The sequence below is a fragment of the Dermochelys coriacea genome, chromosome 1 (genome assembly GCF_009764565.3).
Source record: "Dermochelys coriacea isolate rDerCor1 chromosome 1, rDerCor1.pri.v4, whole genome shotgun sequence".
Lineage (NCBI taxonomy): Eukaryota > Metazoa > Chordata > Testudines > Dermochelyidae > Dermochelys > Dermochelys coriacea.
Window position 1 is genome coordinate 314,774,496 of NC_050068.2, and position 12,521 is coordinate 314,787,016.

The following is a 12,521-nucleotide window of genomic DNA, read 5'->3' on the forward strand; positions in this document are numbered from 1 at the left end:
TCTGTGCAATGTTTACCTAGGATCAAACTGCGCCCTGGGACAAACCCATACAGGCAACTAAATGGATTCCAGGTAGGTACCAGTTTGCAGGATTGACTGGTGCCTTATAAACGGCTCTTGGTAGGAACCTTCTCTGTAATGCAGAGTGCAAACCTTGCTTTCTTCCTTGTCTTGGTGCTTGCATCTTCCAGCACACTCCATTTAAATAAAAGTGTGCGATTCAGATATCCCCCCCCCCCACTGACACAGACACTCACACACACTGGTATTTTTATAAGAACTTTTCAGGGAGGGAATCTCATAGCTGGAAGGTTGCCTTCAAATGCAGCCTCTTTCACTGAAGCAGGCTAGAAGTGGCTTTTTGGAAGGGGAGGGGTGGGTGTAGGGATATCTCACCACGTGATCTCAAACAAAAAGGCCAGTTTTTAGTTGGTTTGAGAAAGCCGAGCAGCTCCTCCCTAGCCCCTGGGCCCAGCCTTGCCACTAGGCAGCAACCACACACAGGAGAGTTATTTATCTGTCACAAAGCAGGCAGCCCCCAGATGCGGGGAGGGGGGTTCATTCACGGCGACTCCAGCAGGACCTCCTCCTCCTCCTCCTCGGAGAGGCCATGCTGGGGGGCGGGGGAGGGGAAAGAGAACGCAGGAGCCACATTCAATCTCCGCTAAGAGAGGGACCCGCACCCGCCCCACCGCCCCGGGAGCGCTTCCAAGCCCAGCCCCTCGCGGCAGCCCAGCCGCCGCAGCTCCCTTCTCTCTGCTCCTCGGGGCTCTTTGTTGGAAGGCGCCGACAGGGGGCTGAGTCACCATGTCCTCCGCCAAGAAAGGCTTTTACCGGCAGGAAATCGCGAAAACCTTATGGGAGGTGCGGGAGCGCTACCGGGACCTGCAGCCGGTGGGCTCCGGAGCCTACGGCGCTGTCTGGTGAGTGGGTCTCCTCTCCCCAAGACACCCCCTGGCCGGGCGGGGCGCCCCGCTCGCCGCAGCACGCCCCGGTTAGGAGAGGGCTGGGGGGTGGCCGCGCGCCCGGGCTGGGAGAGGGCTGGGGGGTGGCCGCGCGCCCGGGCTGGGAGAGCGCTGGGGGGTGGCCGCGCGCCCGGGCAGGGAGAGGGCTGGGGGGTGGCCGCGCGCCCGGGCAGGGAGAGGGCTGGGGGGTGGCCGCGCGCCCGGGCTGGGGGGGGGGGGCCCACTGCCTGCGCACCCCGGCCGCGGGAGCCGGGCTAGCGGCCCCCCTCACAGCCAGGGACTTTGCCCGCCCTAGCGCGGCAGGCAGGTCCCGGGGGAGGCGCCTCGGTTCCCTGGCTCGCGGGGACAGCGCGCCCGTTCCGCGGCCACTTTCGCTTTAATTCCTTCCAACTTTTTGTTTGGGCTGCCCCGGCCCGGCCCGGCCCCCCTCGGCGGCGGCGTCATTGCAGCCAATTCTGACGGGCGGCAGTTTGTGATACCGCACCGGCCCGGCCCGCTCCTGTGCGGGGGGAAGGCGCTGGCTCTGCCCAGCCCCGGTGCGTCCCGCCCCGTTTCCTGCTCCGCCCGGGACTCCACGCCCGTTTGCCCAGCTAGCCCGGGGTAGGGTGACCAGATGTCCTGATTTTATAGGGACAGTCCCGATTTTGGGGTCTTTTTCTAATATAGGTTCCCCTTACTCCCCCCCCCCATCCCCTGTCCCGATTTTTCACACTTGCTGTCTGGTCACCCTAGCCGCGGGGCTTTCTGCTGCGAAGTTGCAAGGAAAGCCCAGAGCAGACAGTTCTGCAATAACCTGCCCCTGGGGGAAATCTCTTCCTCAAGTGCCAGAGGCAGGGAGCTTATGCCCTGAAGCATGAGGGTTTCTGTCCCTTCTGTTTTTCCTGTCCTGCACACGGTAACTTTGCATGTTCCCATCCGTAGAACTGCTCAAGCGCTTTCCCAACCACCCTAAAGTCTTGCCCTCTGTGGTGTCCTGTGGCAGTGAGTCCCACGGTTACAGCATGTAAAACTGCATTTCCCTATGATCCTTTTGCATTTCTACTTCATAAGAATGTTCCCCTGTTTATTACAATATGAGAGCTTCTTGACCTCTGTGCCATCCATTACTTTATAGACTTCTGCTGTGGCTCATCTGACTTGGCTAAGGGAAATGGTTTATTTTGTAGCCAATTCTTAATTTCCCCTCTTTCTACCTTTACCAAAAATCCTTTCTAGTCCAATAAAATATAGTGGAATTAAGACATCTTTCTTTTTCCTGCCTAAATGTTCCCATTTACAGTTTTCTAATACTAGCTTCTTTTCATCAAAGGGTCTGGGAGCATGCTAGATTCTCAGTATCCTTGTGAGGTACTTAGGGAGTTATTATCCCCACTTTACAGTAGGATAAACAAAGGCACAGAGCGGTTATGTGACTTTGCCTCTGTCACGTGGCAGAGAACAGCCACACAACAGCAGTCCTCTAACCTATTGTTCAGTGCATCTTTGGTGGCAGGACTTGCAGCATCACTCCAACCGTCACTTGCAAACTCTATTCTTGTTCTCTTAAAGCTCAGCTATCGATGGAAGAAATGACACCAAAGTGGCTATCAAGAAACTGTACCGCCCATTTCAGTCTGAACTCTTTGCCAAACGAGCCTACCGGGAACTGCGCCTCCTGAAACACATGAAGCATGAAAATGTGAGTTTAGTCATTGGCATATCCCCTCAAGTCTGCAGCTTGCACAAGAAAATGCGTACACGCCACCATGCACGCTGCCTGATCCACTGCCCCCCTTCCTCCACTATGCCCATAATCTGCCAAGGAAGATATGCCCTTGCACAATATCATCAGTAATTTAGCTGTAACAGAGATTTTTAGCCATGTATTACTAAAAGTCCTGATAAAGAGCAAAGCCATCAGTGGGTCAGCATACAAAATCTGATGATGGTGTGTGTGTATATGTGCCATCAGAGAGGAGCCATCAAAAAGTGACTACAACTTATACTGTCTGCATGATCACACATTTGTAACACTTGTCTTTCCCTCCTTTGTGGCTACGCCACTGTCTGTGGCTATCCTGAAGATTGTAAACTACGAGGGATAAGATTTTTCTGTGTGTCTATGCAAAGCCTAGCACATTTGGGGCACTACCTGTAATACAAACAAATCAATAAATATACACATATATACATTGTAACCTATACTGTGAATATGCCTCTCTCCAGCAATGGAAGGCTTGTTGGAGTGGAGGGATAGATGAGTAGCTTTGAGGATCAATTGAGGGTTGATTTGGAAGAGAGTAAAATGGTTTTGAGAGGAGCAGCAGTCAAGGCTGGCATTATTGGTGGACATATGGGATGGGGGAAGTGATAAGAGATGAGTGAATAGGGAGAGGTAGAATTGTGAAGAGCCATGAAGATTAATGATATGTCTACACTAGAAACTTCAAAGCGCTGCCGCGTGAGTGCTCCCGCAGCAGCACTTTGACATGTGTGTGTTATCATGCACGATGGTAATCCTGGTAATCCACCTTCACGAGGAGAATAGCTCTCCCAGCACTCGGGGCCTGTCCACACTAGCACTTTAAAATGCTCAAAGTTGCTGCGCTCAGAGGGGTAACTTTTCACACCCCTGAGCCAGCAAGTTAGAGCACTATAAAATGTAAGTGTAAACGAGCCTTTAGAGTAACATTTTCAAAAATGCCTAAGAAATTGAAGAGCCTTAGTCCTACTGATTTTCAATGAGATTTAGGCTCCTAAATGCCGATGGCAGTGGTTCCCAAACTTGTTCCGCCGCTTGTGCAGGGAAAGCCCCTACCGGGCTGAGCTGGTTTGTTTACCTGACGCGTCCGCAGGTTCGGCTTATCACGGCTCCCAGTGGCGGCAGTTCGCTGCTCCAGGCCAATGGGAGCTGCTGGAAGTGATGCGGGCCGAGGGACATACTGGCCGCCGCTTCCAGCAGCTCCCATTGGCCTTGAGCAGCAAACCACGGCCACTGGGAGCCGCGATCAGCTGAACCTGTGGACGCGGCAGGTAAACAAACCGGCCCGGCCCGCCACGGGGTTTCCCTGCATAAGCAGCAGAACAAGTATGGGAACCACTGGCCTACGGTCAGGTCTACGCTCAAAAGTTAAGTTGACCTACCTGCATCGCTCAGGAGTGTGAAAAATCTACACTACTGATAGATGTAGTTAAGATGACCTACCCCCCGGTATAGACAGCATTACGTCGACCCAGCTACTGCCTTTTGGGGAGGTGGATTATCTACACTAATGGGAGAACCCTTCCCTTTGCTATAGTGTGTGTCTACACTGAAGCACCAGAGTGGCGCAGCTGCAATGCGCACTGGCACCACTGTAGTGTTTCAAGTGTAAACAAGCCCTAAGTCACTTCTGAAAATGTCATTTAGGTGCTTCTTGAAAATTTTACCTAAAAGGAAAAGCTTGAATTGGAGATGTTGAAAGAGTGATTAGGGAGGTAATAGGAGAACCAGGAAAGGACAGTGGCAAAGGTTTCAAGGAGAGCATGATCAACTGTACCTAAAGTGGCAGAAAGGTCAAGGACAACAGGTGGAGGTCAGGACCTTAAATGTAGCCAGGAAGAAATTTTAGAGAATTGGGTGAGCAGAAGGTTGATAGAGTGAAGGGGTTGAAACCAGACTGGAAGGGGCCCAAGATGGAGGATCAACATAATGGCTAGAAATGGCATGTTCCATGGGTTTAGAGGGGAAGGAAGGGAGGAGATGGAGACATGTTAGAAAGAGAGTGAGGGTGGGGTAACTGGCAAAACGTTTGAGGTTGTGGGTCATTATACCATGCTTTTAATTTGGGAGGAGTAGATTGCTTGAAAAGAGCAAGAGCTTATGCAGGAGGGAGAGTGGGAGCAAGGGAGGTTAATGGCTTGGAATAGCCAATCCTTGTCATTTAAAATGATGGCATTGACACTTAGGATACAGCATCAACACTGTCTGAGTTCAGTTTTAAAACTAATCTGTGAAATACCTTGGTTCCCTGTCTAGATGAAGCAGACTACTTTAGACTTACAAACCCACTAGTAAAAAGAAAAGGAGTACTTGTGGCACCTTAGAGACTAACAAATTTATTAGAGCATAAGCTTTCGTGAGCTACAGCTCACTTCATCGGATGCATCCGATGAAGTGAGCTGTAGCTCACGAAAGCTTATGCTCTAATAAATTTGTTAGCCTCTAAGGTGCCACAAGTACTCCTTTTCTTTTTGCGAATATAGACTAACACGGCTGCTACTCTGAAACCCACTAGTGTCTGTCCCTCAGGCATTTTAGCTTTAAGCCTTCTTTTATAATTCATGGTCAATTCATTTCACTCACTGCACCCCTAAAGTAATCGTGTTTTGCTATTAGCAGCTAGCATTTTCTATGTTCAAAGTGCTGTTCAGTTAATGTTTGTACATCAGTACATTTGGAACATTCACAAAGCACTTTGACTGAACACTTAGGAGACGATGGACTCATGCAATTACCAAGTGTCCATCATAGCTGGGTGATTTTTTTCCCCAATTTCTCAACATAATCTGTCCTTCACTTGGCTAGTGTTTTTCAGCTGCTGTCTGTGTGCTGTATATGCCCTTTGGGACAGTAATCTTGAACTCTTCCATGTGCTAGCTTGATAATTAAAGGCTCTAGAAGAGAGCAGACTCTGGGGATGTGATCTCAATCCATAAAAGGCTTAAAAATAACTATATATGAAGGAAAGGAGTAATTTAAGGTCTCAGAAGGGAAATCAAGGAGCAATGACTTGGAGCTATGGGAGGAAAAGTTTAGGCTAGATATTAAAGAAGAATTCATCACGAGTCCTCCCAGAACAGAGCCTGAGTAAGTGGTATCTGTGCTGGGAATTAGTGGGGATTGAGGGTGATGGAAATCAATCACTCTGCCCAGACAGGGGTAGCTGGACCTGCAACACAGCCTCTCTGAGGTTTCCCAGCCTCTGAATATAGATGTGTATAGATCCAGAGGCCCCCTTCTCCAAGCCACCTCAATGGTTCCTCTGCAGAAACATGCACTGGACCCACCACCACTGTGCCCCAACAACTCCCTCTTCTTTGGACAACCCTGCCACAGAACTTAAGTGACAATGAGTATCCTGAGGGGCCTTCCTGCATTTGAATCAACTTCTCCTGGTAACAGCAGTTAGTCAGTGGAATAGGCTATGAAGTAAGGGGGCTCAAAGTACCATAGCTGCAGTTATTTAAGAACAAGTTCCAAAAGACATTAATGGGAAAGATATAGTGGGTAGTCCTTACCTGGTTCTACTATAAATACAATAGTTATAAAACATGAATAGAGTTTCAGTGCTGGTTTCCAAAATAAGATGATGTTGGAACAGGACAGAGGTGAATATTACTAATATATATCTTGTCTATCTTAGGTTTTAATAGCACCTAGCCAATGACCTCTAGAGTAGGCAGTATATAATAGGCAATCTATCAGCACTGCATGTCAACATTAACAGTAAAAAGAAAAGGAGTACTTGTGGCACCTTAGAGACTAACATATTTATTTGAGCATAAACTTTCGTGAGCTACACCTCACTTCATTGGATGCATTCAGTGGAAAATACAGTGGGGAGAATTATATACATAGAGAACATGAAACAATGGGTGTTGCCTATAATGAGAGTGATTGCTTAAGGTGAGCTATTACCAGCAGGATAGCGGTGGGAGGGGGAGGAGGGATTATCACCTTTTGTAGTGATAATCAAGGTGGACCATTTCCAGCAGTTGACAAGAACCTCTGAAGAACAGTGGAGGGTGGGTGGGGGGAATAAACAGGGGGAAATAGTTTTTCTTTGTGTAATGACCCATCCGCTCCCCGTCTCTATTCAAGCCTAAGTTAACTGTATCCTGTTTGCAAATTAATTACAATTCAGCAGTCTCTCGTTGGAGTCTGTTTTTGAAGTTTTTTGGTTGAAGAATTGCAACTTTTATGTCTGTAATCGAGTGACCAAAGAGATTGAAGTATTCTCCGATTGGTTTTTGAATGTTATAATTCTTGACATCTGATTTGGGTCCATTTATTCTTTTATGTAGAGACTGTCCAGTTTGACCAATGTACATGGCAGAGGGGCATTGCTGGCACATGATGGCATATATCACATTGGTAGATGCGCAGGTGAACGAGCCTCTGATAGCGTGGCTGATGTGATTAGGCCCTATGATGGTGTCCCCTGAATAGATATGTGGACAGAGTTGGCAACGGGCTTTGTTGCAAGGATAGGTTCCTGGGTTAGTGGTTCTGTTGTGTGGTGTGTGGTTGGTGGTGAGTATTTGCTTCAGGTTGTGGGGCTGCCTGTAAGCAAGAACTGGCCTGTCTCTCAAGATCTGTGAGAGTGATGGGTCGTCCTTCAGGATAGGTTGTAGATCCTTGATGATGTGTTGGAGAGGTTTTAGTTGGGGGCTGAAGGTGATGGCTAGTGGCATTGTGTTATTTTCTTTGTTGGGCCTGTCCTGTAGTAGGTGACTTCTGGGTACTCTTTTGGCTCTGTCAATCTGTTTCTTTACTTCAGCAGGTGGGTATTGTAGTTGTAAGAATGCTTGATAGAGATCTTGTAGGTGTTTGTCTCTGTCTGAGGGGTGGGAGCAAATGCGGTTGTATTGTAGAGCTTGGCTGTAGACAATGGATTGTGTGGTGTGGTTTGGTCTGGATGAAAGCTGGAGGCATGTAGGTAGGAATAGCGGTCAGTAGATTTCCGGTACAGGGTGGTGTTTATGTGACCATCGCTTATTAGCACTGTAGTGTCCAGGAAGTGGATCTCTTGTGTGGACTGGTCCAGGCTGAGGTTGATGGTGGGATGGAAATTGTTGAAATCATGGTGGAATTTCTCAAGGGCTTCTTTTCCATGGGTCCAGATGATGAAGATGTCATCGATGTAGCGTAAGTAGAATAGGGGCATTGGGGGACGTGAGATGAGGAAGCGTTGTTCTAAGTCAGCCATAAAAATGTTAGCATACTGTGGGGTCATGCGGGTACCCATAGCAGTGCTGCTGATTTGAAGGTATACATTATCCCCAAATGTGAAATAGTTATGGGTGAGGACAAAGTCACAAAGTTCAGCCACCAGATTTGCTGTGACATTGTCGGGGATACCGTTCCTGACGGCTTGTAGTCCATCTTTGTGTGGAATGTTGGTGTAGAGGGCTTCTACATCCATAGTGGCCAGGATGGTGTTTTCAGGAAGATCACCGATGGATTATAGTTTCCTCAGGAAGTCAGTGGTGTCTCGAAGATAGCTGGGAGTGCTGGTAGCGTAGGGCCTGAGGAGGGAGTCTACATAGCCAGACAATCCTTCTGTCAGGGTGCCAAAGCCTGAGATGATGGGGTGTCCAGGATTTCCAGGTTTATGAATCTTGGGTAGCAGATAGAATACTCCAGGTCGGGGTTCCAGGGGTGTGTCTGTGCGGATTTGTTCTTGTGCTTTTTCAGGGAGTTTCTTGAGCAAATGGTGTAGTTTCTTTTGGTAACCCTCAGTGGGATCAGAGGGTAATGGCTTGTAGAAAGTGGTGTTGAAGAACTGCCTAGCAGCCTCTTGTTCATATTTCGACCTATTCATGATGATGACAGCACCTCCTTTGTCAGCCTTTTTGATTATGATGTCAGAGTTGTTTCTGAGGCTGTGGATGGCATTGTGTTCTGCACGGCTGAGGTTATGGGGCAAGCGATGCTGCTTTTCCACAATTTCAGCCTGTGCACGTCGGCAGAAGAAGTCTATGTAGAAGTCCAGTCTGTTGTTTTGACCTTCAGCAGGAGTCCATGCGGAATCCTTCTTTTTGTAGTGTTGGTAGGAAGGTCTCTGTTGGTTAATATGTTGTTCATAGGTTTGTTGGATATATTCCTTTAGTCGGAGACGTCGAAAATAGGATTCTAGGTCACCACAGAACTGTATCATGTTCGTGGGGGTGGAGGGGCAGAAGGAGAGGCCCCGAGATAGGACAGATTTTTCTGCTGGGCTAAGAGTATAGTTGGATAGATTAACAATATTGCTGGGTGGGTTAAGGGAACCACTGTTGTGGTCCCTTGTGGTATGTAGTAGTTTAGATTGTTTAGTGTCCTCTTTCTTTTGTAGAGAAGCAAAGTGTGTGTTGTAAATGGCTTGTCTAGTTTTTGTAAAGTCCAGTCACGAGGAAGTTTGTGTGGAAGGTTAGTTTTTTATGAGTGTATCCAGTTTTGAGAGCTCATTCTTAATCTTTCCCTGTTTGCTGTAGAGGATGTTGATCAGGTGGTTCTGCAGTTTCTTTGAGAGTGTGTGGCACAAGCTGTCAGCATAGTCTGTGTGGTATGTAGATTGTAATGGATTTTTTACCTTCAGGCCTTTTGGTATGATGTCCATCTGTTAGCATTTGGAAAGGAAGATGATGTCTGTCTGTATCTTATGAGTTTTTTCATGAAGTTGATAGATTTCCACTCCATACGGCTAAATTACATTAACAGTGCTGCTGCTGCATTTTATGCTTGGGACAGTGCTGCAATATTGGATTAATCTGCTAGTACGCAGTCTTCAATTTGCCTTTTTTCCCCCCCTCAAGATGTAAATGATTTATAGATTCTGGAATGTCATCATAGTTAAAATTATATCCAATTTTCTATTATGTATAATGTTTCTCTTAGAAAGTGTCTTATGCTGTAGTTAAGCATTTAATATAGAATTCTTATGAAAAGTATTTGTCTATTATTGACAAAATGCTATAGAACTATTGCAATGATTTTTTTCATTTGTGAAGCCATTGTGATGGAATATGTCATATAGCTAATAAAATGTTACATTATGTTGAATATATATGGCTGTATTCAGCTGTAATCATTTCACTTGATGGCATATTCGGAACGATAGAAAAATATGTCTTGGTATGATGTATTTTGTCAAAAATTCTTGCAATAATTCTTTGAACTTTCATCATGGTATGTTTAACTCTGTCCACTACTGTGCCACAACAGTGCATCAGCACATTTGGAAGCAACTACTATCAATATTTTACAATGCCTTACTTACTCATGAGTAATCCTTATTGGAGCATTCCTATTGACTTCCGTGGGACTGCTCACATGAGTAAGGGTTGTAGGATCAGTCATCTAGGAAACAATCCTGCAAATATGTGAGTTGTCCTACTGAATTTAACTGAAATGTCATCACAGTTGGAGCTACTCATGTCAGTAGATATTTAAGCATTTGCAAGACACAGCCCCAGATCATAAATCTCTGGATGCTGGGATACGTACTCTAGATATATGTACTCTAGATCTTTGTACATGTTGGTGGCTTTGAAACAACAATACACTATTAAATGTACTGTAAAACAGAAGTTCTCAAACTGTGGTCTGTGAGCTCCATTCAGGTGGTCCACGGATAGTTCACTCTAGGGTGCATGCCTGGGCGGCCGCACACGAGGGAATGAAGGGCCATCCAGCTAATGAGGGGAGCCGTGCAGGCCTGGCTCCACAAATTAGGTGTCTGGACCCTGAAGGAGATGCACATGTAAGGTGCGGTGGTGGCCTTGAGGGAAGATGGGGTAGGTAGGAGGGGGCAGTGGGGTGAGAAGAGGGGGTGGCGGGGAATTTGGGATATGCAGAGCTGCAGCGGCCAGTGAAAGAGGCGACTTTCCCCAGCTCCAGGGCTGCGGCTGCCAGGGAGAGATGGCCCTCCTTCCCAGCCCCAGCTAGGGGGGCTGCCACGGTGGGGGAGAGAGGGCACGTTCATCCCATTAGAAAGGTAAGACTACTGATATTAAAATATGAGTTGTGTGCTTTTATTGTAGAACAAAACAAGTAGTTATTATTAAGAGTTTTTTTATATAGCGCTTTTATCCAAAGCGCTTTACAGTAGTTAGCTAACCGTACAAACAACATTTGGAAAGATTGTTAAGTGGTCTGCCGAGACCCTCAGCAATTTTCAAGTGGTCTGCAAAAAAAAAAAGTTTGAGAACCACTGCTATAGAAGATTTTATGAAGGCAACAAAGGCTTGGTAATGTGAGACTTCACGTCAGCCCTCTGCTGCTGAATCCATATGGAGAAGTGATGTGAGACCACAGAGGGTTTTGTGTGTGAGGGTTGTTGTGTTTGTGGAGCAGAGAAGAGAGAACTTGGGAGATTCTGTTCCATTGTATCCAAATTTCAAAATGAACCACTTAAGTTAGTAGCAGTAATGTCCATCTTTTTTTAATCTTTGAATTTACCTTTAATTTGAAAAGTTCTGGGTATAAGCTGATGGAGGATATTGTGGAGGTCAAGGGCACCAGCCCATACAGAAAAACAGGCTGTTTACCAATGGGAGGATTTTTAGCAGTTTTTTTTTTCTTTTGAACTTGACTTTAAATCTATAATTGTGACCTTTAAAACTCACTACGTTATAGGTTTAAATCTGAACGGAAAAGAAAAAGTTGTTTGTAATACCCAGAAGGATACAAATATTTTAATGTACCAACTTCGGACCGGATCCTGCAAACACATGTATTTGCTTACCTCTCCTCCCATGAATCATCCCACTGAGATCAATGGAGCATAAAATTAAATACTTGCAAATGCTTGCAGGATATGGGCCTTTGTTACTTCCATTTGACAAATGATTTGGTTTTTGTTCTGCACACCGAATGGAGCTGGAATTAACATGCCTGTTTTCATTCAACAACAATTTGTATAGCAACCTATATTAAATCCATCTTGGTGTCCTCCTGGGGATATTTAATGGCTCTTGCAAAGCCACCAGTGGGAGTACAGAATATTGGGGGGGTGGATTTATGATGCTCAAAAACAGTGTCTATTGTTAAAATAATTGATTTTAATTCTCTGCAATGGAGTGAAATGTTTTAAAATATCCTATTGATTAAATCTAGATGACATCCCTGATCCAACCCTTCCAATTATAAATTCAGAACATATTTTGGGTCTAAACCCCTTGATAAGTGACCTATAATATTTAAAAGTTTTGAATTGGTTCATGTGCTACAGATGTTTTTCTTCCTTATACACTGCATTTAGAGATTCATATTCAGTATTTATTTAGAAGAAACTCTATACTGTTCTCCTATTGATTGTCTGATTACTGATCATTCTCTAGTTTATTCCCATGTCCAAAAAGCAATGTATGTTTTATAATATAGAAATATTTTACTTTTTCCTGACTTTTGGAGAGAATTCAGGTGTGTATTAGATACAAAATCAGCTTACAATCTCCATATATTTTTCTTAGTAAGCTACAGCCCTCCAGTTTTTAGACAGATAATATTAAATAAACTGAATTCTGTGTTTTTCAAAATTCTCATACTGTAGGGCTAATTGTTTAGACTTATACAGTGCACTTATCAGGAAACTCTAAATCCATGAACAATTTAAAATGCATTTTACAAAATAATTCATCCTGAGGCAGTGTCAAAGCTAAAATAGCCCCCATCCCACCTAAACTGATGTTCCCCTGTCCAGCCGTTCATCTACCTACAAAATGCCTGAGTAATAGATAGGCTTTCCAACATGTCCTGAATGCAAATAATTTCAGGTTATGTCAGACCAAGGCAGGAATTTGTTCCAGAGTAAAGTGCCCTTTGCTGAGAAA

At 45.7% G+C, this 12,521-nt stretch overlaps 1 protein-coding gene across 1 annotated transcript in view; it reads left to right on the plus strand.

The window, feature by feature from the left end:
* Positions 1-420: 420 nt before the first annotated feature.
* Positions 421-12,521, plus strand: part of MAPK12 (mitogen-activated protein kinase 12) — an 84,754-nt gene continuing 72,653 nt past the window's right edge. Inside the window, exons 1-2 of the mRNA XM_038394286.2 lie at positions 421-923; positions 2,514-2,643. Of these exons, the coding sequence (XP_038250214.1) occupies positions 808-923; positions 2,514-2,643 (246 nt within the window). The 5' untranslated portion in view covers positions 421-807. The remainder of the gene's footprint in view (positions 924-2,513; positions 2,644-12,521) is intronic.